This window comes from Pongo abelii, chromosome X, assembly GCF_028885655.2.
Source record: "Pongo abelii isolate AG06213 chromosome X, NHGRI_mPonAbe1-v2.0_pri, whole genome shotgun sequence".
NCBI lineage: Eukaryota > Metazoa > Chordata > Mammalia > Primates > Hominidae > Pongo > Pongo abelii.
In genome coordinates this window covers 107092477-107117521 of record NC_072008.2, presented here as the reverse complement: position 1 = coordinate 107117521, position 25045 = coordinate 107092477, and the positions used below count along the sequence as shown (strand labels likewise).

General features: G+C 41.9%; 1 protein-coding gene across 2 annotated transcripts in view; it reads left to right on the top strand.

Moving 5' to 3' along the window:
- BTK (Bruton tyrosine kinase) overlaps nucleotides 1-25045 on the top strand; it is a 42033-nt gene that overhangs the window by 2466 nt on the left and 14522 nt on the right. The window contains exons 1-5 of one of the 2 annotated variants that reach the window (XM_002831894.5): nucleotides 1885-2025; nucleotides 13722-13889; nucleotides 14411-14509; nucleotides 17348-17416; nucleotides 18961-19042. In XM_002831894.5, the coding sequence (XP_002831940.1) occupies nucleotides 13749-13889; nucleotides 14411-14509; nucleotides 17348-17416; nucleotides 18961-19042 (391 nt within the window). In that variant the 5' untranslated portion in view covers nucleotides 1885-2025; nucleotides 13722-13748. Of the gene's footprint in view, nucleotides 1-1884; nucleotides 2026-13721; nucleotides 13890-14410; nucleotides 14510-17347; nucleotides 17417-18960; nucleotides 19043-25045 lie in introns of those variants that run through there. The other variant, XM_009235055.3, reaches the window with a different exon arrangement.

Below are 25045 nucleotides of genomic sequence, written 5' to 3'. Positions count from 1 at the left end.
CATCCTGACTAACATGGTGAAACCCCGTCTCTACTAAAAATACAAAAAATTAGCCAGGCGTGGTGGCAGGCGCCTGTAGTCCCAGCTAATCAGGAGATGGAGGCAGGAGAATGGCACGAACCCGGGAGGTGGAGCTTGCAGCGAGCCGAGATCGTGTCACTGCACTCAAGCCTGGGCGACAGGGCGAGACTCCCTCTCAAAAAAAAAAAAAAAAAAAAAAAAACTGAAGAAAAGAGGAGGGAAGATGAATGCCTGTGGCCAACCCTCAGGCAGGTGAGTGGAACAGCTATTGGGGGTGACTAGCGAAAGGACAGAAGTTGTCAATAAAGTAAGGCAATCATACAACACATGCTGTCCATCTGTCTTGTGCAAATGTGAGTATCAACCGCTCTATCATCAGTCTACAAATGCTTTAAATGTTTTTATTTGAAGTCCTGTTGATGGCTGGGAGAGGTGGCTCACCCCTGTAATCCCTGCATTTTGGGATGCCAAGGCAGGAGTATCGCTTGAGCCCAGGAGTTTGAGACCAGCCTGGGCAACATAGTGAAACCCCATCTCTACAAAAAATAGAAAAATTAGCCCAGCACAGTGATGTGTGCCTATAGTCCCAGGTACTAGGGAGACTGAGGTGAGAGGATCGCTTGAGCCCAGAAGGTGGAGGCTGCAGTGAGCCATGATCACGCCACTGCACTCCAGCCTGGGCTTCAGAGCAAGACCCTGTCTCAAAAAAAAAAAAAAAAAAGTCCCAGGGCCTGTTGGGGCTTGGGGGTGAGGGGAGGGATCTTAGAGGATGGGTCAATAGATGCAGCAAATCACCATGGCACACATATACCTATTTAACAAACTTGCACCTTCTGCACATATATCCCATTTTTTTGTTTGCTTGTTTGTTTGATTTTTCGACAAAATAAAGAAAAAAAATAAGGTCCTGTTGACTTAAAAATTCGGATGAAATTGTAGTGGGACCTGTGATCTGTTTCTACATTAGGATACAGTGCCTTGGGGCAAGGAAATATGGCAGTGCCCGAGGTGTCAAGGTGGGCAGCCAGATCAGTCAGCAGGGGCTCCACCACCATGGTCTGCATTCAATACTGGCTGCATTGCCTAGGAGAATCCCTAGGGGGATAATTGCAGTTGGAGCATAATGTAGGGAGCCCCCGAGAAAACCTCCAGGCTTCAAGTGACATACCTAGTCTGCTTTATCGGTTTATAGGACTCAAGAGAAAGGTGGACATTGAGAGTTAATCCCTGAGGCCGAATCTTAAATGGAGAAAGTCAACATCCACAGAAAATGGGGAAGGGCACAAGTATTTCTGTGGGCTTATATTCCGACATTTTTATCTGTAGGGGAAAAATGCTTTCTGAGAAAATGACTCAGCAGGGGGAAGTCTTGTCTCTAACTCTGTCTGGTTTTGTCCTTTGGGGTCCCTTCACTATCAAGTTCAACTGTGTGTCCCTGAGACTCCTCTGCCCCGGAGGACAGGAGACTCGAAAAATGCTCTTCCTGGCCAGTCTCTTTGCTCTGTGTCTGCCAGCCCCCAGCATCTCTCCTCTTTCCTGTAAGCCCCTCTCCCTGTGCTGACTGTCTTCATAGTACTTTAGGTATGTTGTCCCTTTACCTCTGGGAGGATAGCTTGATGACCTGTCTGCTCAGGCCAGCCCCATCTAGAGTCTCAGTGGCCCCAGTCATGTTGAGAAAGGTTCTTTCAAAGATAGACTCAAGATAGTAGTGTCAGAGGTCCCAAGCAAATGAAGGGCGGGGACAGTTGAGGGGGTGGAATAGGGACGGCAGCAGGGAACCAGATAGCACGCTGCTGAGAAGAAAAAAAGACATTGGTTTAGGTCAGGAAACAAAAAAAGGGAACTGAGTGGCTGTGAAAGGGTGGGGTTTGCTCAGACTGTCCTTCCTCTCTGGACTGTAAGAATATGTCTCCAGGGCCAGTGTCTGCTGCGATCAAGTCCCACCTTCCAAGTCCTGGCATCTCAATGCATCTGGGAAGCTACCTGCATTAAGTCAGGACTGAGGTGGGTCTGGGGTATGGCAGGGGCTGGGCAGCAGCAGCAATGTACCTTTCTTGGGACCCCTAAAAACCAGAGAGACAGCATGGCTGGTGCCATTTATCAGCTAGTGGAGGAGGCTGACGGAGGGTGGGAGTGTCATCAGCACAAGGCCCTGGCAGTCCCTTCTGGTGATTAGAGAGGCCGAAAGGGTCCTTTCCGACAAGGGCTGTGGGTGGGGGGAACAGGAAGAGAAAAATGTGACATGAGGTGACCATCCGAACAGGTAGCAAATGTTAGAAAGGGGTACCTCTGGCAAACTTAGTGGAAAAGTAATATTGCAGGGAGCAGTCAGATAAAAACAAGCCCTTCTGTCAAATAGTGCTTGAAGACTCAATAGGGATACATAGGTCAATGAAGCCCTTAGAAAAAGAAATACTAAGAGGCAGATTCTCTGAGAACATGGTAAAAGCTCACGCTCCACGTTATGAAGTTGACCTTTGTGAGCTAGGGAAAGGCCTGACTAGGCCAGGGTGTAGGCTACCTGCCTTGAACTGTACCAAGCCAAATGTCGCCAGGGTCAGAGCTGGCTTGTTAAAGGACTGTGTGGAAGCTGTGCCAACCTCGTGGTAACAATGGGTAAAAGACTGGGCCAGGAGAAAGCAGCCTCTGCCTCAGCCCAGACAGTGCGGCCAACCCCTGAGGTTGTGGCAAAGGTTTCTCCTCTTACCATTGCCCTCCATGTGCATGGCTTGCTTTTCTCTTGTCTTCATTATTTCTCCTTTCCTTTCCTCCTCTCCAACCTCCTCCTCTTCCCACTCATCCTCCTTTCTCTACCCATATCCCCTCTTCATTATACCCTCCTCTGTTCTGTTGATTACCAGGCCCTGACATACAGTTAGCACTTAACAAATTAATTGCCGAATTGCATTGACTTTTTCTTGCTCCTTTCTTCCCCCGCTCTTTTCCCTTTTCCTTTCCCTTTCCCTTTCCTCCTCCCTGCCTGCCTAGTACCTTCCCCATAAGGTGGTTGTGAGCAGTAAATGTGCAAATACATGTAAAGCTTTTAAAACAGGGCCTGGCAATAGTAAGTGCTGGATCTCAGTATTTGCTATAATTTTTACTCTGCCTCAGACCTGCCAATGTCCCCCAGACGGCCTACCTAGAGCAAATAATATGACATTTAGAATAAAAGTGACTGGTGACCCCAATCAAGACATCCTTGGATAAGTTGCCCAGACTCCAGCCTCTCTGGAGCCTCAGTTATTTGATAAAACAATGTCACTTTCCAAATAAGCCACAAAATGCAAATACTCATGGCAACCTAAAGCATTATACCCAAACAGTGTCCCTTAGGGCTTGTCCTATCTATTCTGACTCCTTTTATATTCAAACTATTTAAACTGCTTGCTTGTGTTGAAGTCCAAATTTCCATTGCATATGGCTATTGACGTTTTTGTTTGGAATTTTTTTTTTTTTTTTTTTTTTTTTTTTGACATGGAGTTTCACTCTTGCTGCCCAGGCTGGAGTGCAATGGCACGATCTCGGGATCTCAGCTCACCGCAACCTCCGCCTCCCGGGTTCAAGCAATTCTCCTGCCTCAGCCTCCCAAGTAGCTGGGATTACAGGCATGTGCCACCACGCCCAGCTAATTCTGTATTTCTAGTAGAGACAGGGTTTCTCCATGTTGGTCAGGCTGGTCTCGAACTCCCAACCTCAGGTGATCTGCCTGCCTGGGCCTCCCAAAGTGCTAGGATTACAGGCGTGAGCCACCACACCCAGCCTGGAATTCTTTGTAAACTCCTTATGGTGTGAACTAATGTAACTTTCCATCCATTATAGGGGATTGGTGCAATTTTAAATTATCACTATGATTTGCTATTTCCATTCGAGCAAATTTCCTATAGAGTTTCCTTTCAGTGGACTAGACCCATATCAGGAAGTGACTTAGGTATAAAGGGAAGATACAGCTTTCGAAAACCAAAGTTTGGGTGTTCTCCAAAGAGTTATCAGATACCCCCTTCTACCCCTGCAATGATCTGATTGCTGAGATCTGATTGCTAACTACTGAAAATAAGGAAGAACTAGAATTTTCAGTGACACAGTGCTCAACAAGAAGCTAGAAAAGAGGCCTTGACATATTTGACTCCAAAGCTACTTGGTTATGCATGAAACCATCTGGGGAGGGGAAGGAGGAGGGAGAACTCCTCTGAGGACCCTGAAACAATTGGGCCACGTGTGACTTTCAGTTTCTATGGAGATTCATGTGCAGTGGCTGAGGGTGATCTGAAAGCATTGGAAACCCAGAAGCTTTAATACCAGGCTCTTCTCTCCGCTCTTAGAAAGTTCTCACAAGATGTCTTTAGGATTATATTGGTTATTTGAATCTCAAGGAGAAGCTCATCTCACTGCCCTACCTCCCTGAACTGAAAACAAACTGTAGTCTGTTAGCTCACCCTAGAAGAAGGAAATTCTAGAGTCAAGAGAAGTTAAGTTTTAGACAAGCTGGAAGTTGGAATATACTGGAGTTTAAGATCATTGACTCAATGAAAAAAAAACAGATTGGTCTGCGGTAAAACCAGAGTTTTAAAAATGATTAGAAATGGACCAGAAAAGAGATAAGGATAATGAGAAAGGGGGCTCTCTAAAACTATTTGGAGCTGAAATTGGGACAATGTTTCTGGAAACTATTTTGGCAGTATGTATCAAAATGCAAAATGCACATACTTTTTTGACTCTGGAAATGATGCTTGTATAGAGATCCTAATAACATTGGAAAATAATTAGGAATAATGTTAAATAAGAACGTTAGATCTTTTTTTGGAAAAAGGTACCTTGAACGGATGGATGGATGGATAGATACATACACACATACATACATAGATGTTACGAAATATAGGTAAATTAACTGAATGTGCAATATGATCTCAAATATTATAAGAAACATGCACAGAAAAAAAATGGAAGGAATATGCCGAAATATTAATGCCTCTGGATGAGTTTATGAATGATTTTTTCTTTTTTATATCCCTGTACTTGACATATTTTCTACAATAAGCATGTTTTATTTTACTATATTTTGTTTTATTTTGAGATGGGGGTCTCCCTATGTTTCTCAGGCTGACCTTGAACTCTTGGGCTCAAGCGATCCTCCAATATCAACCTCCTGAGTAGCTGGGACTACAGGTGCACACCACTGCACCCAGCTGCGTGTGTTATTTTGATATCGATGGAAAAAATAAATAAAATGTTTAAGCCAAGGAAAACAAAAACTAGGTTAAAAAAGAAGGCCAAAAGGGGACACAAGTCCAGAGTGAAAGACAGACACCCCAGCAGTCACCCTCAGAGCAGAGGGAGAATATTGAAAGTATTACCACCGATCTGATCTGGCACTGACTATAAACTTGCAGATTGGCTCTCTGGCTCTCCTTCCATCATCAGTTGGCCAGAATATATTGTCGCTAATGCAAGACAAAAAGAGATGATGAATCACAGAGACCTAGAAGTTTCCAAAACCACAGAAGAAAAATGTAAAATGCTAAAAACATAAGGCCAGGTGCGGTGGCTCAAGCCTGTAATCCCAGCATTTTGGGAGGCCAAGGCAGGCGTCATGGTGTGCGGCTGTAGTCCCAGCTACTCAGGAGGCTGAGGCACGAGAATTGCTTGAAACTGGGAGGTAGAGATTGCAGTGAGCCAAGATTGCGCTACTGTACTGAAGCCCGGATGACAGAGCGAGACTCTGTCTCAAAAGTAAATAAATAAAACATGAACTGCTGTGGAAGAACCAGAGAGCCCTAAGGCCTCCTGTAAATGACTACAGCAGGAGAGTTTCCCTGGTCAGCACGCAGCCAGAAAATTGAGTTTGGCTTGATGGCTTCATCACAAATTTGGTCCCCTGTAGCCTTGACTATGAAGCTTATCATAAAAGAATTAGGTTTCACTGGGGCCTGAACAAAAGCATCTTGGGAATTTAACAAGATTAAAGGTTGCTTTGTTGCTTTTTTTTTTTTTTTTGAGACGGAGTCTCACTCTGTCACCCAGGCTGGGGTGCAGTGGCACAATCTCGGCTCACTGCAACCTCTGCCTCCTGGGTTCAAGCGATTCTCCTGCCTCAGCCTCCTGAGTAACTGGGATTACAGGTGCACGCCACCACGCCCGGCTAATTTTTGTATTTTTAGTAGAGACAGGGTTTCTCCATGCTGGTCAGGCTGGCTGCTCTCAAACTCCTGACCTTGCCATCCACCCGCCTCAGCCTCCCAAAGTGCTGAGATTACAGGCGTGAGCTACCGCACCTGGCCATATGTAAATTTTAAACATGTAAACCAATACTATATATCTTTTATAGGTACTTACATCTGTAATAATAATATGAAAACGTACCTAGGAATGATAAACACCAAATTGAAGATACTGGTAATCTCTAAGGAGGGAGAAGACTAAGATTTTGGAGTACATAAAGGGGTCTTGATTATATAGATAGTATTTCAGTTCTTAACACGTTCTCTTCTGGTCCCAAGGCCAAGGAATTCTCAATTGAAATCTCAATTAGAACGCGAAGGATGCTTCTTGGGACTGGGAAGAGATTTTCCGTAGGCCAAATTTAACCTCCCACTAGAGATAATTGATAATTCTACCACATTTCATAGTGAAGCATCAGGAAAACAAGACTGAAAAGGCAAGAAGGAATGATGCAAAGTGCATAGTCCAAAAGATAAGCTGGACCTGGGTTTGCCACTTTGTTTAAGTAACTGAGAATTCATTCTGAGATCAAAAAATCAAAATAATGTTCACAGCAGCATTGTTTATCATTGAAAACAAACAACCTAAATGTCCATCAACAGGAGAATGAATAAGTAAATTGGGATGTATTCATCATATAGAATATTTTATGCATATAAAAATGAATTAAAACGTATGAAGTAGAACTATCCAGATAAATAAATCCTAACATATTATATTGAGGGGAAAAAAGCAAGTTGCTGGAGAATGTGTACCATATATATATATAAATTTTCTTTTTTCTTTTTTTTTTTTTTTTTGCGACGGAGTTTCACTCTTGTTGCCCAGGCTGGAGTGCAATGGCAAGATCTCGGCTCACTGCAACCTCTGCCTCCCGGGTTCAAGGGATTCTCCCACCTCAGCCTCCTGAGTAGCTGGGAGAGTAGCGTTGGCCCAGCTAGTTTTTGTATTTTTAGTAGAGACAGGGTTTCTCCATGTTGGTCAGGCTGGCTGCTCTCAAACTCCTGACCTTGCCATCCACCCGCCTCAGCCTCCCAAAGTGCTGGAATTACAGGCATGAGCTACCACACCTGGCCATATGTAAATTTTAAACATGTAAACCAATAATATATATCTTTTATAGGTACTTACATCTGTAATAATAATATGAAAACGTACCTAGGAATGATAAACATCAAATTCAAGATATTGGTAATCTCTAAGGAGGGAGAAGACTAAGATTTTGGAGTACATAAAGGGGTCTTGATTATATAGATAGTATTTCAGTTCTTTTTTTTTTTTTGTTATATATATCCTTTATATAAAGATCTCTTACAAATCAGTAACAAAGAGGAACATACATAACTCACGAAGGATTTTAAATTGCCAATCTGTGTATACATACAGAAAAAAGGTCAATCTGAATGATAACAAAAGAAATTCAAATTAAAATAACAGGGCATGTGCAGTGGCTCATGCCTGTAATCCCAGTGCTTTGGGATGCTGAGGTGGGAGGATTGCTTGAGGCCAGCTGTTTGAGATCAGTTTGGGCAACATAGTGAGACCCTGTCTCTCCAGAAAATTAAAAAATTAGCCAGTCATAGTGGCATACACCTGAAGTCCCAGGTACTCTGGGGGCTGAGGTGGGAGGATCGTTTGAGCCCAGGAGTTTGCAGTTACACTGAGCTGTGATGGCACCACTGTACTCCAGCTTAAGTGACTGAGCAAGACCCTGACTCAAAAAGAAAATAACAATGATATATTATTTTTGTGTGTCTAAAAAATGACAATATTAAAAACCATTAATACCACAATTTGGCAAGAATGTAGAAAAACAAAGACTCTTCAAGCACTATAAATTGTTTTAAAATGTGCAGTATTTTGGAGGGCTAATTAGGCAACACAAATCAAGAAACAAGAGTGTCCCTACTTTTCAAGCCACTTATTCTACTTTCAGAAATCTTTCTCAGATAGTAATTAATGTTTTATCACAACACTGCTTATGTTGAGAAAAACTTTGCATTTATTCCAATTGTTTTCATAAATCATTAATCATTAGAATTCTATGTAGCCATTTAAACTCACGTTGCAGGACAGTGCTTTTTAAGCATTTCTTTTTTTTTTTTATTTTTTTTATTTTTTTTATTTTTTATTTTTTATTATTATTACTATTATTATTATTATACTTTAGGCTCTATGATACATGTGCGCAACGTGCAGGTAAGTTACATATGTATACATGTGCCATGCTGGTGCGCTGCACCCACCAACTCGTCATCTAGCATTAGGTATATCTCCCAATGCTATAACATGTGAGGCAATATGGCACAATGTTAGGATTTTGTAGAGCTAAGCGGTGAGTCCAAGATTGTAATGTTATAGCCTCTGTACTTTCCATTTGAAATATTTCATAATATAAAACAAAGTATATTTGAGGCCAGGTGTGGCAGCTCACGCCTGTAATCCCCACACTTTAGAAGGCTGAGACAAGAAGATCACTTGCATCCAGGAGTTTGAGACTAGCCTAGGCAACAAAGTGAGACCCGTGTCTCTACAAAAAAATTAAAAATTAGCTAGGTGTGGTAGTGCACACCTGTAGTCCCAGCTACTTGAGAGGCTGAGGCAGGAGGATCGCTTGAGCCCGGGAGGTGGAGGCTGCAGTGAGTGGTGATCCTGCCACTGCACTCCATCCTCGGTGACAGAGTGAGACCCTGTCTCAAAAAAATAGAAGGTATATTTGATCAAAGTTTTATATTCACAGTAAGCAATAAGAACCCTAGGGACAGAGAAGGGTGGATGTTCCACCTAAACACTGTGCTTTCATTCCATCAACAATGAAACATCCAGGAAAGGAAACAACAAGTGACTCTAGAAATTCACTAGCTAGACAGAATCTCCTTGGGAATGATTTAAAGAGGGAAAATGTAAGAAAACCTGGCAAGACTAAGAAGAGTCCTCAAGTGCAAAAAAAGTATAGTTGACAGTTAACAGGGACAGATCATCCTTACCAGCCTGGAGGAATATTGCAGAGGAAAGAGCTTAGGATCTTGAATACTCTCTTATCTCCTGTATTTACCACCATTTCCTCTCTTGCTGAACATTCCTAGAAAACGGAGAGGAGTTTGTCACAACTGCTCTTTGATGATAGCCATGGAGAATGACAGGGGCCCCAAGGCAGATGGCATCAACCTCATCAAAGACCAAAAAACAAATAAACGAACAAAAATCCCTCCAGTAGGCAATGAAACACCACAAAAAAAGCAAGGGCTATAGATGATATACCAAGAGCTATAGATGGATGAGGTTGGACAAGTCACATAACCTCTGTGAGTGTCAGTTTCCTCATCTATTTGTTGTGAGGAATAAATGAAATAATGCCTGTAAAATGCCTGACAGGTAGAAGTCACTGAAAGGAACAGAAGTTCCATTCCATCCCCCTAAGGAAAGACGGGAATGGCCAGAATCTTCCTAGCCAATTGAGTAGTACTTTCAAGGAGAAATCAAGAGAAAACACTACTTCTTGGATATTTTGGCTAAGTAGTCATTTGAAGTACAGTTGACTGGTTATTTTAAGTCATATCTCATAGACTCTTCCCAATCATAGGCTGGCTGTGTAGTTTTCTGAATTTTGCTCTGGTATTCTTCTTCTTCTTTTTTTTTTTTTTTTTTTTTGAGACTCCAGGCTGGAGTGCAGTGTCACGATCTTGGCTCACTGCAACCTCTGCCTCCCAGGTTCAAGTGATTCTTCTGCCTCAGCCTCCTGAGTTGCTGGGACTACAGGCGCCTGTCACCACACCCGGCTAATTTTTTGTATTTTTAATAGAGACGGGATTTCATCATGTTGGCCAGGCTGGTCTCTAACTCCTGTCCTCAAGTGATCCGCCAGCCTCAGCCTCCCAAAGTGTTGGGATTACGGGCGTGAGCCACCGCGCCTGGCCTTATTATTCTTAATAGTATTTTATCTTATGAGCGAAGATAAGAGCCCAAGATGGTTTAGTTTACTGATTCTGCAAGTGCTATTTCTATTAATTCCTTGGCATAGTGCAGTTTGTATGATGGCTGAACTCTTGTTAATAAGCTTCGTCTTTCTGAATTCTGCTGCTCCATAGGGAGCTGGGAGGCTGCAAAAGGTGGCCCTGTAAAAATCTTTGCATTTATAATTTAATAAAGAGAACATTATAACACTGGAACTCCATATTTTAAATGAAGAGCTCTGTGTCTATTATTTCTCCTCCCCCATTTCTTTCTTTCTATAAACAACAGTGGGGTGTGTGTGTGTGTGTGTGTGTGTGTGTGTTTGAGACATTCAAGTCACTTCCATTTCCACCCTTCACCCCGAGTGGATCTCAGGGTCAGCCATCATTGTGCATATTTTGTGGTCAAACCGACTCTGTAGGCTACTGAAATTGTTTAAAAAAAATCAGAGCCTTTACTGGCCAGGCACGGTGGCTCATACCTGTAATTCCAGCACTTTGGGAGGCCAAGGTAGGCAGGTCACCTGAGGTCAGGAGTTCAAGACCAGCCTGGCCAACATGGGGAAACCCCACCTCTACTAAAAATACAAAAATTAGCCAGGTGTGGTGGCACACGCCTGTAATCCCGGCTACTTGGGAGGCTGAGGCAGGAGAATTGCTTGAACCCAGGAGACGGAGGTTGCAGTGAGCCAAGGTCGTGCCACTGCGCTCCAGCCTGGGCAACAAAGCAAGATTCCGTCTCAAAAAAAAAAAAAAAAAAAATGGGGCCTTTCACAATAAGTACCCACAGAAGCTTTACCCTCTAACTACTTTTTAACTCAGAGCTGTGTGTTACACACCAACCTTCTGGAGGACTCAAAGATGGATCCCTTTCCTTTCACATTATTGAGTGATGGACCAGTGGCACCTAAGGAAGAGCTACCACATTTTCAGGCTGCGTGAGTCTGGACTGGATCACAAGAAATAGGAGAAAAGCAGTCAAAGAAGGTGATACCAAATCATGGCAATTCTGGTAGACCTCTAGCTCAATGATCTAGAGGTGGAGGCCATTTCACCTTTTGCTCAGAGGGGCGATGGCTAGTGAGAGACTTGCTTACTTCCTCATAGTCAGAGCAGCATTAAACACTGCCCAAACACAGATACTTGAGAGAGAAGAAGACTTCCTCTTGTACAAACTGGATTTGTTCTAAAACAGAAAAAGAGTAGAGGCAGCTTCCAGAAGGACCTGTCTTACAGGAAGTAAGAGCAGGGGACAAGAATGAAACAGATGGTGGGTCTAAGCAGGGAATGTATCCACCAAGAGCCTGCAACAAAACTAAAGATAAAATGCTGCCTGTGATTTATTCGGCTAAGAGAAGTACACCAGACGTGGTTTGCTGGGGTGCTTCTGACCCCATTTACTGGTCACGGTACTCAATTTGTTTAGGGTTTTATTTTTTATCCTGTAATTTGAGTCTTTGATTGTGAAGAGGTACTTAATTATAATTTGCCACAAGAACAACTGTGGTATGATTACAGGGATCTCAATGAGTTGGTAGTTCCTGAGAATAGAGTAGTATTATTTGGTTACCACTACTCCTGAGTAAATGCATAATTGTAATGTTAAAATGAACCTCTTTTAGTTTACAGCTAAAACTGAGTGTTGGGAAGGGCTGATTGTAAACTCTTCAATTTGTCACTCCAGTGAGAGACCATTTAAACCAGGGAGTCAGGGTGTGTGGCAGGGTGGAGGGAAAGGTTTGCGCTCTTGTCCAATTTTTCTCAAAATCTAATTTACAAAATATTGAATTAATCCACCTCCAGAAGATAGTGGCATACACATGGTAGCTAAGTGGCAAAGCGATCTTCCAGAACACCCCTGGTGCTCCTTTCACCTATTTTCGTCTCCCCAGCATGAGAACAGAACCTCCTACACCACAGGAAAGAGCAAAATAACAGTGTGGATAGCCCCCAGGCTTTGATAAAATTCACTCCCTTGCTTTCCTAGTGTGAGCAATAATCTGCTTAAAAAGTAGAAAAAAACTGCTGGCTTTATTCATTCTGCTTCCATGGCGCCACCAAAAGCATAAGGAGTTTACTTAAAAAATAGACAAATTCCCACCCCCACCCCTCCGCCAGAGGAAAAATCCCTACCTCTAAGAAAACTTGAGTGGAGGGCTGGTGGTTTTTTCATGACTTACTTAGTGTTTTTTTGTTGTTGTTTTTGGTCTTGTTTTTTGAGACAGAGTTTCACTCTTGTTGCCCAGACTGGAGTATAATGGCACAATCTCAGCTCACTGCAACCTCCGCCTCCTGGGTTCAAGCGATTCTCCTGCCTCAGCCTCCCGAGTAGCTGGGATTACAGGCACCCACCACTACGCCCGGCTAATTTTTGTATTTTTAGTAGAGACGGGGTTTTGCCATGTTGGCCAGGCTGGTCTTGAACTGCTGAACTCAGGTGATCCGCCAGCCTCGGCCTCCCAAAGTGCTGGGATTACAGATGTGAGCCACCACGCCGGCCTAGCGTTCTATTTTTATGACAGCATTTGTTTTCACTTTATCTTTCCAACGAAAGTTCGGAATTAGTAATAATATTACACTGTGCATAAACTGTAAGTGAATAACTGATATGAAGTATTGCTTGGTGTGAATAAAAAAGCTAGTGGTGACTTTGGGAACTTTATTTGTCTTTCTGTGTTTCAGTTACCTAAATTGAATCCTTCTGGAGTATTGTAGGTTTGGGGAGGCTAAATAAGTTGTGTTTCATAAATGAACAGAGGTGGCATCTATATCAGTAAGACAGTTGCATCACTTTTGCATGATGCTGTGTAAAAGAACTAATTTAAGCTAAATGGGGAAAAGGTCAGAAAACAACAACTACCCCCACCCCAAACCCACCAAAAAAAATTATGTTTTCAACTTTAGAACAAAGCTTCTATCCTTTGTAGCTCAGTAAGTGGGTGTGGGCAAAATCAGTTGGGCAGCAGTTAGTGTGTGTCCAGAACTGCAGGTGCAGCCTCCATATCCTTATTAGTTCCCTTGGTTACAGACCCCAGTGGGACAATGTTTGAAAAATTATATTCACCGTCTAGGAAATTGGGAACTGAAAGTCCAGTATCTGCCTCAGTGGAGTTCTGGCACCTGCATTATCCCTTCTGGGTATAGCAAGATCAACAGCTGCACAGATACTTTTGCTTTTCACAGATTCTACACATATCATATAAAGGTGAATAGTGTAAAGCTACCTCTACACCTTACCAAGCACACAGGTGCGTGCCATTTAACATCTAGAGCATTCCATTGCCTTATACAAGAACTCAGTTTATATGAGCTCACAACATCGAACCAATCCCCACCCCCCAATTCAGTGTGCATCCATTATACCTGAAACCTGACAGAGCTGGGGGCTGTGGTAGGAGGTTGGTAGGAAGAAATTATTTTGTGAGCTGTGCACATTTGTGTTCCATTTGAAACTAGGTAGCTAGGCTGAGGGGGAACCAAGAGGGATGAGGATTAATGTCCTTGGTCCTCCGGAACTTTCATTATCAACAGCACACAGGTGAACTCCAGAAAGAAGCTATGGCCGCAGTGATTCTGGAGAGCATCTTTCTGAAGCGATCCCAACAGAAAAAGAAAACATCACCTCTAAACTTCAAGAAGCGCCTGTTTCTCTTGACCGTGCACAAACTCTCCTACTATGAGTATGACTTTGAACGTGGGGTAAGTTTCTCGACTATGAAACCTGAGTTTCAAGATATCAAGGACTTGGCCTTAGATCTTTCTTGGGGAAGAGGTAAATTTTCATTGGTAGGAGGAAGGGAGTAGAATGGACCTAAGTTCTTTCAAATTCAGCAAAATATTTCCTAGCCTATAACTAGCTAAAGCCGGAAAGTCAAAGGTCCTAAGAAGCCACAAGGAAAATATTACCATGGAATCTTGGAATTGATGAGCACTCATTAAATGATATTTGAGAATGAAATCGAAGAGTTGGAAATTGCTTCCTTACTTCCTATGAGGAAGGTACATACAGTCATTCACTCTTCCATGGTATTTGCCCTCCATTTGGTAGTCATAGACTTATAGATCTGGAAGGATTTTTTTTCTTCCCCCACATGACAGGTCCTGATGTAGCCTGTGGGTGCCACCTCACTTTGTTGAATGATTAGATAACAAAATCTAATCATCTGGTTGCTTAATCCCTTTTAATCTTTCTCTGTTTTCTTCCTCATTCTATTTCTCAGAGAAGAGGCAGTAAGAAGGGTTCAATAGATGTTGAGAAGATCACTTGTGTTGAAACAGTGGTTCCTGAAAAAAATCCTCCTCCAGAAAGACAGATTCCGGTAAGAAGAGACCAACGTCTGAGATGGGGAACAGCAGATTTGAAGAAATTTGCAACATTTAAATTCTCTGTAAATAGACTGGTGATGCTGTGCAACGTGGAACACAGTCAAGTTTCCTTTAAAAATTCTTCACTCTACCACATTGGTTATAAAGAATCTTAGCTTCTTTCCTTCATATTCAGAACATCTCACTAAACCTGGAAAATTTGTTAACACAAGCTTTTAAATGATAATATATCTAGTTTTCAAACTGGTCAGAGATCATTGGTTTTATTCCCTCAGTTCCCTCAGGATCAGATTTAGAGGATTAAGTAAGTCTGAATGCCATAATCCTAGGGCTCTGAGTCACATGATATCCTTTAATACCTTACTATTTATTCTCTTCTCACTTTCCAGAGCGAGAGGTATAAAACCCACTGATTTTTGAGTTCACTTTTAAAAAATATATATCAATTTCAGTATTTTCTTTTTTTCTTTTCTTTTTTTCTTTTTTTAGACAGTCTCGCTCTGTTGCCCAGGCTGGAGTGCACTGGTGCCATCTTGGCTCACTGCAACCTTCACCTCCCGGGTTCAAGCAATTCTCATGCCTCAGCCTCCCAAGTAGCTGGGATTACAGGTGTGCACCACCATGCCTGGCTAATTTTTCGTATTTTTTTAGTAGAGACGGGGTTTCACCATGTTGGCCAGGCTGGTCTCGAACTCCTGGCCTCAAGTGATCTGCCTGCCTCAGCCTCCCAAAGTGCAGAGATTACAGGCGTGAGCCATCCACTGCGTCTGACCATTTTCAGTATTTTCTTGATCACAGGAGAATTGCGTATTTATTATAGAAACTCTGGAATATATAAAAAACACAAAAAGATTAAAATGATGCATAATCCTGTTACCCAGTTAAAACAACTATTAACATATTGGTGTACATAGACTTACAGATGTTTTTCTTCACTAAGAACACGTACACATACACTTATATATATGTTATATATTTAAAACATAGACTCATAGTACACATCTTGCTTTGTAACCTACTTTTTCAATGTAACGATATGTGGGAAACTTTTCCCCATGGCAATAGATATTCTTTAATAACATGATTTTAATGACTGCATGGTATTCCCTATTATGGGTGTATTGTAATTTGTTTAATCTCTCATTATTACACATTCAGTTTGTCTACAAGTACTTGATAGTATAAACCATGTTGAGAGGAACAATCTTGCATACATCTTTCTGTACTTTTTTTATTCTTTTCCTTATGATAATTTCCTAGAAGGAAAATTTTGTTCTTCTCTTTAAGAAAATCTGTGCACTTTGGTTATTTTTATCTTTTTATTTCATTTTCTAGAAGTGGAATTGAATTTCATACACACCTGCAAGCTATGTATGAGAGTGCCTGTTTCTGTACATTTTTTCCAACACTAGATATTTTGTTATTTTTATTGTTATTATTATTTTTTGAGATGGATTCTTGCTGTGTCGCCCAGGCTGGAGTGCAGTGGTGCGATCTCCGCTCACTGCAACCTCTGCCTCCGGTTCAAGTGATTCTCCTGCCCCAGCCTCCTGAGTAGCTGGGACTACAGGCGCCCACCACCACGCCCCGCTAATTTTTGTATTTTTAGTAGAGATGGGGTTTCACCAGGTTGGTCAGGCTGATCTCGAATTCCTGACCTCAAGTGATCCTCCCACCTCGGCCTCCCAAAGTGCTGGGATTACAGGCATGAGCCAGTGTGCCCGGCCCAACACTAGATATTTTAAATATTAGTTAATTTGACAGCCAAGAAAAATAGCATTTCAAGTGGGGCACGGTGGCTCACGCCTGTAATCCCAGCACTTTGGGAGGTCAAGGCAGGCGGATCATGAGCAGGAGTTTGAGACCAGCCTGACCAACACGGTGAAACCCCGTCTCTACTAAAAATACAAAAATTAGCTGGGCATGGTGGCGCGAGCCTGTAATCCCAGCTACTCAGGAGGCTGAGGCAGGAGAATCCCTTGAACCCAGGAGGTGGAGGTTGTAGTGAGCCGAGATCGCACCACTGCGTGTCCAGGCTGGACGACAGAGCAAGACTCCGTCTCAAAAAAAAAAAAAAAAAAAATAGCATTTTATTGCTAACTTATTTTGCTATTTCTTTTACTCATAAAGTTGTTCTACTGCTCATTTATATTTTATTTGTGAATTGCCCATTAATTTTTAGTCCGTTGTTTACATTGAGATGTTTACCTCATTTCTAATACTTTTAAAGAGATCTTGATATAAGAACATTTATCCTTTAACTGTAAAGTATGTTGAAAATGTTTTTCAGTTTATCCTTTATCTTTCAATTTTGTTTATGATGCTTTTTGCCATATAGGGATTTAAAGTCTGTGTCATCAAATTAGTTCAGGTTTTTCTTAATAGTTCTAAGTTTTATCATTATATTAGAAAAAGCTTGCCTCCCACAGGATTATATAAATAATTGCTTATATTTACTCTCAGTCATTCATAGTTTTATTTTTTATATTAAGCTCTTGAATCCATCTGGAATTTTCTTTGGTGTATGGTGTAGCATAGCTACCTAACTCCTCTCCTCCCCACGTTAGTGGTTAAATATTTGTCCCAACAACAATTTTTAGAAACCTCCATTTTCCCAATTATTTGAAATACCTGAGTCTCTCTTGACTGGGTATGTGTTGGGTCATATTGGATATGTGTCCCTATTGGCCTATAGAAAGTAATCACTAAGAATCAGCCTTGTCTGTGCAGGAGAAACTTCTGAAGCCACAGCAAAAGGCTTCTAGTACCTGAGGAAATTCAGAAAAGAGCAATGCATCAACCAATAACCATTTTTTCTTATTTCATTACAGAGAAGAGGTGAAGAGTCCAGTGAAATGGAGCAAATTTCAATCATTGAAAGGTTCCCTTATCCCTTCCAGGTGAGTTATTTTCTCTCACCAAATCTCGAAAGGCCCCTATAACACAATTAGAAGGGGTAGTGGGGTGCAGGGCAGAGGGAAGGCTACGAGGACCCAGTGAATAGAAGTTGAGGTGCACAAGGATACTGAACCGAGACTGGCATGGGCTAAGAATGTTTGCTTTTCTATTTACCTAATCTAATATAGTTTCTTTTAGTCTCTATACCTCAAAAAGAATACATAGCAGCACCAATTCTATCACAGTGTGTCTTGTCTATGATAACTGCATTGAGAAAGATGCTCTGCTTGTTGAGTGAGCATTTCACTTCCTTGTGGTTCTGACTATCTGTCTAATAGTGGTCATGTGGGTTGAAAAGACAGAAAAGGGGAGTAGTATTAGGAAGTTCAGTATGAGGAAGACTTATTATACTTATGCATAAACCTAAATTCTGTTGTAATCTGGAAGAGCTGAAGTGCCACATATGCATCTGTTTAGGAGAGCAAGAACTACAAATTTGGTCTTCAGTTTGGCTTGCTTACATCCTGAGAACTCTGTAGGCCACATGTCGTGAATATAGCAGCCTCTGCAACAGTGAAAGCCAGAAAAGGAAGTGGAAAGTCTCAGGGGAGGGGGCTTTCTGTCATGGATTTATGAGCACAGCAAGACTAACAAGCAAAAAGAAAAACGTAAAAGGATCTTGTTCGTGTCCCTGACTATATCAAAGTTACAAAACCTTTGAAAGAGGGGTATTTCAGACACAGTTTTTACTACCAATGCCTTTCAACAAGATGACATTGTTTGGCTGCACTAGTGAACAATGCTGAACAGCAGATAATTTTAAATTAATTTATATTTGACTTTAGAATTTATTATGTGATGTCTATAAACTCTGTGAGGGTTGGAACCACATCTTATATATTTCATGCATCTTCGTAACACCTAGCATGATGCCTTGTACATGGTTAAAAAAATACTATTTGACTTGATGATATTGCTTATTATATACTTTACCCTTTTCGAAGTAGGTTTGTAGTTCCAAATTTGATTTATTTTGGCTAATATTGGTGAGGGGAGGCCACTAGGTAGTGGAGGTGGAGGTACTTAGCCATGAATTAAAATTTTACTCCATATTATCCAAGTGAATAACCCATATGTACTAATCAAGACTTAATTTATATATAATCAGTTCAATTCTCTTCTATACAAAGTCAGAATTTAATAATAAGATAAAATACCCTTTGTTGGATAAACAAAAATGTTATCTCCAGCAAGGGCAGACGAAGACCTTATAAAATAAGTTTATGCACGAATTGAAGCACAAGTCAGGAGGACCTAAGAGTATGAAAAATTCTAAGAGCTTTTAAACGCTACATTCCTAGATATGAAGAGTTCAGGAATCCTTCAGATAGTTCACATAACCTGAACACCACTGCTGACTGAAGATTCTGCCTTTCTTTGTTTTCTACAATAAGTATACAAATTGTCCCCTAAGATTAGTACCTTCAAGGTCTTTCTCCTTTTTTCTTAATCCTAACTGCTGAAGTCTGTGTTTTCATTGACCCAGGTTGTATATGATGAAGGGCCTCTCTACGTCTTCTCCCCAACTGAAGAACTAAGGAAGCGGTGGATTCACCAGCTCAAAAACGGTAAGAATTATTTGGAAAATAAATGTTTCCAAAGAAAGAAGGAAAGGAAGGAAGAGGAGATAGACGGGAGGAAAAGGAAAGAAGGAAGAGAGAAACGAGAAAGAAAGAGAAAGGAGAAACGTAGAGAGAAAAGAAGAAAAAAATGGATAGAAGGGGAGAAAAGAAAGAGAGAGGGAGGGGAGGAGGGAGACAGGAAGGAAGGAAGCAAGGAAAGAAGGAAGAGGATGAGGGAGGAAAGAAAGACAAATAGAAGAAAATAGAAGAGAAAGAAACAAAGGAAAGTTTGTATTTTGTTTCAATATTAGTAATACAATTGAGCTTAGTATTCCATCATATGAATAAAAGATAAAATATTAGACTAAGACTTTCCCAGTTCTATCACTATCTCTCTAGTGCAATTTTGTAATTTTAGGCACCTCCATTTCTCTATTTATTAAAAAAAGTCCCATTTTTTGCACTGAATACAAGGGTGGTGTGGCATTCAATGGTTATGCAATATTTAGAATCCTAAGTATAAAATACCTAGCTCCAAAAAATTAAATAGATGATGTATGAAAGTGCTTGAAGTCAGAGTCAGAGAACCTGGTTTCAAGCCCTCTTTTACCACTTACAAACTGGGTGATTTCTGGCAAGAAGGCCAACAAGCTTCTTTGATGCTCAGTTTCTTCTTCTCAAAGGAGAATAATGGTAATTCATGCCACACCTACCTCTGGGGTTGTTGTAAGGATCAAATGAAGTAATAATGCATGTAAAAGCACATGGAAAACTGTAAATCACTGTATACGAAAGCACTGTACATCTCTTTGTTGTGGATAAATATTTCCCAAGGAAATATTTTATATTCCTTGCTTTGTGAGGACCTAAACTTGAACAGTTTCAGCATTTCACATCAACCATACAGTGTGTTCAGATAAACTTGACTGTAAATGCTTGCAGCACAGGATGCATGCACACATATTTGCATGTATATATAGCCACATGTCAAGTGACTGAGAGATTAACTGGTTGAGTTGACATCAGGAAAGGCTGCCTAGAGAAACAGGAAGGATGGCAGACTGATAATGGTATGGTTGGGTTATTGCATGACAGCCCTTTGTCTTAATAAACATTTAGATTCTGATACTCATTGGCTGGCTATACCAGCCTTGTACACTCCCTTGAATGCAAGTTCGGTTGGTCAAAATTATATTAGCCAAGTCTTTCAAACTGAAAGGGAACAGGAGGAACGAAGATGAAGGATCATCTATTCAATTATTGCTATGTGCCAGACATTGAGCTAAATACCTTGTATATATTATCTCATTTAATTTTCACAACAACCTTGGGCTAAAAACAATAACAATGATAACTAACACTTAATGAGCACTTACTATGTAGTAGGCTCTGTGCCAAGTGCTTCAAATGTATTACTTATTTGATCTTTGCAGTAGCCTTAAGAAGTATGTATTATTCCCCTATTTACAGATGAGGAAACTGAAGCTCAAAGATGTTATGTAACTTGCTCATGGGCACACAGTGAATGGTGGAGCCTGGATTCTTATCACATCCCTGTGTCTGTATGACTCCAAAGCCCAAGCTCATTGCATAGTTTTGCGCTGCTTGGTTTCCAAGTCCAGAAATTTCACATGTAGTTGGTTGCAAAATATTCTATAGTAAAGCTATGTTGAATATTACAAATAGGTGATATCCTGCAATACACAGTTCAGTTCTTGGCATATTTTAAGATAAGGGGTCTGCTTTAGCCCTGGAGCTAAAAAATGAGCAAACTCTTTAATACTGCTTATTGTGATACAGGCTCTTCTTTAAGTTCTTTACATATATTAACTTTGTATTAACCATATGAGGCAGTTATCTTGTCATCCCCATATTACAGATAAGAAAGCTGAGGTACAGAGAGGTTAAGTAATTTGCCCAAAGGCCCTCAGTTAGTAAATGGCAGGGTCGGGCTTTGAATTCAGGCTCCAGACTCCATGTCCTGAACCAGTATACTATCTCCAGCCACAGAAATATTTGCAGAGACTGGGATAAGAGCTCTGCAGGACATGTATACTTGTACTTCTGTAGTTCTCTCCACAATGCCTCATACAGCGCCTTGCACACAGAAAGGGATCAATAGTTGTGTTAACTGATTTATCTGTGGGAATAAACAACCACCACCAGCTTGGGCTCCACATCGATAAGTGGCTGGGTTTTAGTCTGGAAATGGGGGAATGCAAGGCAGACTAGCTGAAGGAGAAATAAGGGAGAAACTGGCATGCTCAAGTTGGTAACTTCTTTACACTTCATATACTAATTTCAAAACCAGTCATAGTTTAGTCCAACAAATATTTATTTATTTATTTATTAATGTATTTATTTTGAGATGGAGTTTCGCTCTTGTCACCCAGGCTGGAGTGCAATGGCACGATCTCGGCTCACTGCAACCTCCGCCTCCCGAGTTGAAGCGATTCTCCCGCCTCAGCCTCCCGAGTAGTTGGGATGACAGGCGCCTGCCACCATGCCCAGCTAGTTTTTGTATTTTTAGTAGAGACAGGGTTTCACCACGATGGCCAGGCTCGTCTCAAACTCCTGACCTCAGGTGATGCACCCGCCTCTGTCTCCTAAAGTGCTGGGATTAAAGCATGAGCCGCCACGCCTGGCCCAACAAATATTTATTGAATGTCCGCTATATTCAAGGGTGAGTAATGACCGAAGATAAGGATATCCAGCTTGTGAGCTTGTGAGCTTTCTTTTTTTTCTTTTTTTTTTTTTTTTTCTTGAGATGGAGTCTCACGCTGTTGCCTAGGCTGGAGTAGAGTGACGTGATGTTGGCTCACTGCAACCGCCGCCTCCTAGGTTCAAGCGATTCTCCTCCCTCAGCCTCCCGAGTAGCTGGGACTACAGGCATGCACCATCATGCCCGGCTAATTTTTGTATCTTTAGTAGAGACAGGGTTTCATCATGTTGGCCAGGCTGGTCTTCAACTCCTGACCTCAGGTGATCCACCTACCTCAGCCTCCCAATGTGCTGGGATTACAGGTGTGAGCCACTATGCCCAGCCGAGCTTGGTTTCTTAACTCAGATGTTAACCTTAAATCTTCATTATGTGCTGATTTTAAAGTTCATTAGCCAAGTAAATTCACAACAGGCTAAAAATAAAGCCAAAATAAACAAACAGAAACACCATCACTTCAGCTGGGTCACCAGTGTGATCAGGGAGTGTGGCTAGGCACCTCTTTGCCTTCTCTTATGTTTCACCAAAGGCATATTTTTCCCAGTAGTTCCACCTGGGTATAGTCTTGTTGAACCGTCCTGGGCTAACAACAAAAGCCAAAAAGTAGGCACCTTCCGACAAATACCATGATTGCTGGGAGATTTAGGTGCAAGTCCTAACAAATCCCAGGACAGTCCCAGGTGCTGCCAATGTCAATAGTGAGTTACCCTAGGAGCCACAAAATAATGATATTATTCTACTCTTTCTGTTTTTTTCTTGTTTGTTTTTATGTTTTTATTATCCTACTCTTGGGTAAAATGCACCAATAAGAAATCATTGACATGAAAAGGGGACCTCATGAGAATACTGGTTACCTTTGCAGGCATATTGACTGAAGAGGCATGAGGTGCTGGATCTCAAGGAGGTTAAATGGGTGTGGAAAAATATGGTTTGCTGTACACATTAGATCTGTGCCTTTATTATATGTAAATTATACCTCAATTTTATTTATTTATTTTTATTTATTTTGAGACAGAGAGTCTTGCTCTATCGTGCAGGCTGGTGTGCAGTGGCACAATCTCGGCTCACTGCAAACTCTGCCTCCTGCGTTCAAGCGATTCTCCTGCCTCAGCCTCCCGAGTAGCTGGGATTACAGGCGCTCACCACCACGCCCAGCTAATTTTTGTATTTTTGGTAGAGACGGGATTTCACCATGTTAGCCAGGCTGGTCTCAAATGCCTGACCTCAAATGATCCGCCCACCTCGGCCTCCCAAGGCGTGAGCCACTGCACCAGGCCTGTACCTCAATTTTAAAAGCACAGCCTCAGATACCTCATATCCAGCTGCCACATTTTCTCAATGGTGCTTGCCATGGAAAGGTTGTATTCCTGAGGGCTTAGCCACAGACTCTCTCTTTCCATTTCCTTAAATACGGCAGTGGGCCCTTCTATGTTCCAGCACCACAAATATTTGCCTATACTTATTCTTGAATCTTTGGTCAAGCTCAATAGAACCTATCCTAATTGCAAATTCAAAAGTAGGCAAATGACCTGACCTCACCAAAATGAATAAGAGAATAGCACTGGCAAATCTCCTACAAACAGTATGGAAAGGAATGATTCATGCATGCCTGAAACAGAATTTTAGACATTAACCTCCTAAATATGGATAGAAAAGACCAGCCCATCAAGCGCATGGAGAATGTGTACTAACCATTAGTGCTTCCCAATAGGGGAATGTGCATTGGTGAAGCAAGCAGTCTCCCCCAGCCCTCCCACTTGGACACCCTGCTTTTGCAATCCTCTCCTAAGTAGCTGGAAATACCAGCTTTGGATTAGCCAACAAAAGAAGGGGTGTCATCTTCAAGGGACCTCTTAAGAGGCAGACATTATTTTAGAATGTAGGGAGGTTTCTTAATGAGTGTGCTAGGGGTGGGGAAGGCAAGAAGCCTTATTTCCTCTCATTATTGTATTAGCAAGCTTAGTTTATTACAGTGGCTAATTGTCGATTAGGTATTCTTTGGCATGTCTACTGGTGCCCAGCCCTGCAGAAGACAGAGCAAACTTGAGGGTCTTCAAATCCCTAGGTGACAGGGAGTGGCATAGGGGGAGGGGCCAGAGTGTGGATGTGGTAGGAGTAATCAATCCTGGCAGGGAGGAGTATCAATGACATTGTTCACAACTACCAGTGCTTAGTAATAACAAAAGGCAGACAGACTTTGGGTCGGTTTTATTATTGTTTTAAAATTCTCTCTAGGGGCCGGGCGTGGTGGCTCACGCTCTGCTAAAAACACAAAAATTAGCCGGGCTTGGTGGCGTATGCCTGTAGTCCCAGCTACTTGGGAGGCTGAGGCAGAAGAATCGCTTGAACCCAGGAGGTGGAGGTTACAGTGAGCCGAGATCGCACCACTGCACTTTAGCCTGGGCAACAAAGCGAGACACTGTCTCAAAGAAAAAAAAAAAAAATTCTCTCTATGCAATGCAGTCCCTTATAGCCTGCACTCTGTCTGAACAGCTCCCACCATTCTGTCCTTGGTACACTGGTGAAGAGGAGTGCTGGAAAAGTCAGGGTGAGGGTGGGCGGGGGAGAATGGTTTGAAGTTTTCAAATCTACGTGGAGAAAAGTATCAAAATGGCTCTTAAAAAATAAAAAAGAACTTTTGTTCATTTGCCTGCAAAATGCACCAGCTACTAGAAGCTTTTAGGCTTTCCCACAAAGCCTTAAGTGAGTGAAGTGTGACTAGCAAGCCCTTAAGGATTTGAGTTGTTTCTTTTTCTTTTTTCTTTTCTTTTTTTTTTTTTTTTTTTTAGTTGGAGTTTCGTTCCTGTTGGCCAGGCTGGAGCACAATGGTGCCATCCTGGTTCACTGTGACCTCCGCCTCCTGGGTTCAAGTGATTCTCCTGTCTCAGCCTCCCGAGTAGCAGGGATTATAGGTGCATGCCACCACGCCCAGCTAATTTTTGTATTTTTAGTAGAAACGGGGTTTCATCATATTGGTCAGGCTGGTCTTGAACTCCTGACCTCAGGTGATCCACCCGCCTCTGCCTCCCAAAGTGCTGGGATTACAGGCATGAGCCACCACACCCAGCCGGATTTTAGTTGTTTTCTACAGTGGAAGGTTTTGTTTTGTTTTTGTCTTTTTTAAAAAAAGTTATGCCAGCCACTGGACCTGGTGGTGAGTGCTTGTAGTCCCAGGTATTTGGGAAGCTGAGGTGGGAGGACTGCTTGAGTCTAGGAATTCAAGGCCTGCCTGGGAATCACAGGAAGACCCCATCTCCAATAATAATAATAACAATAATAATAATAATAAT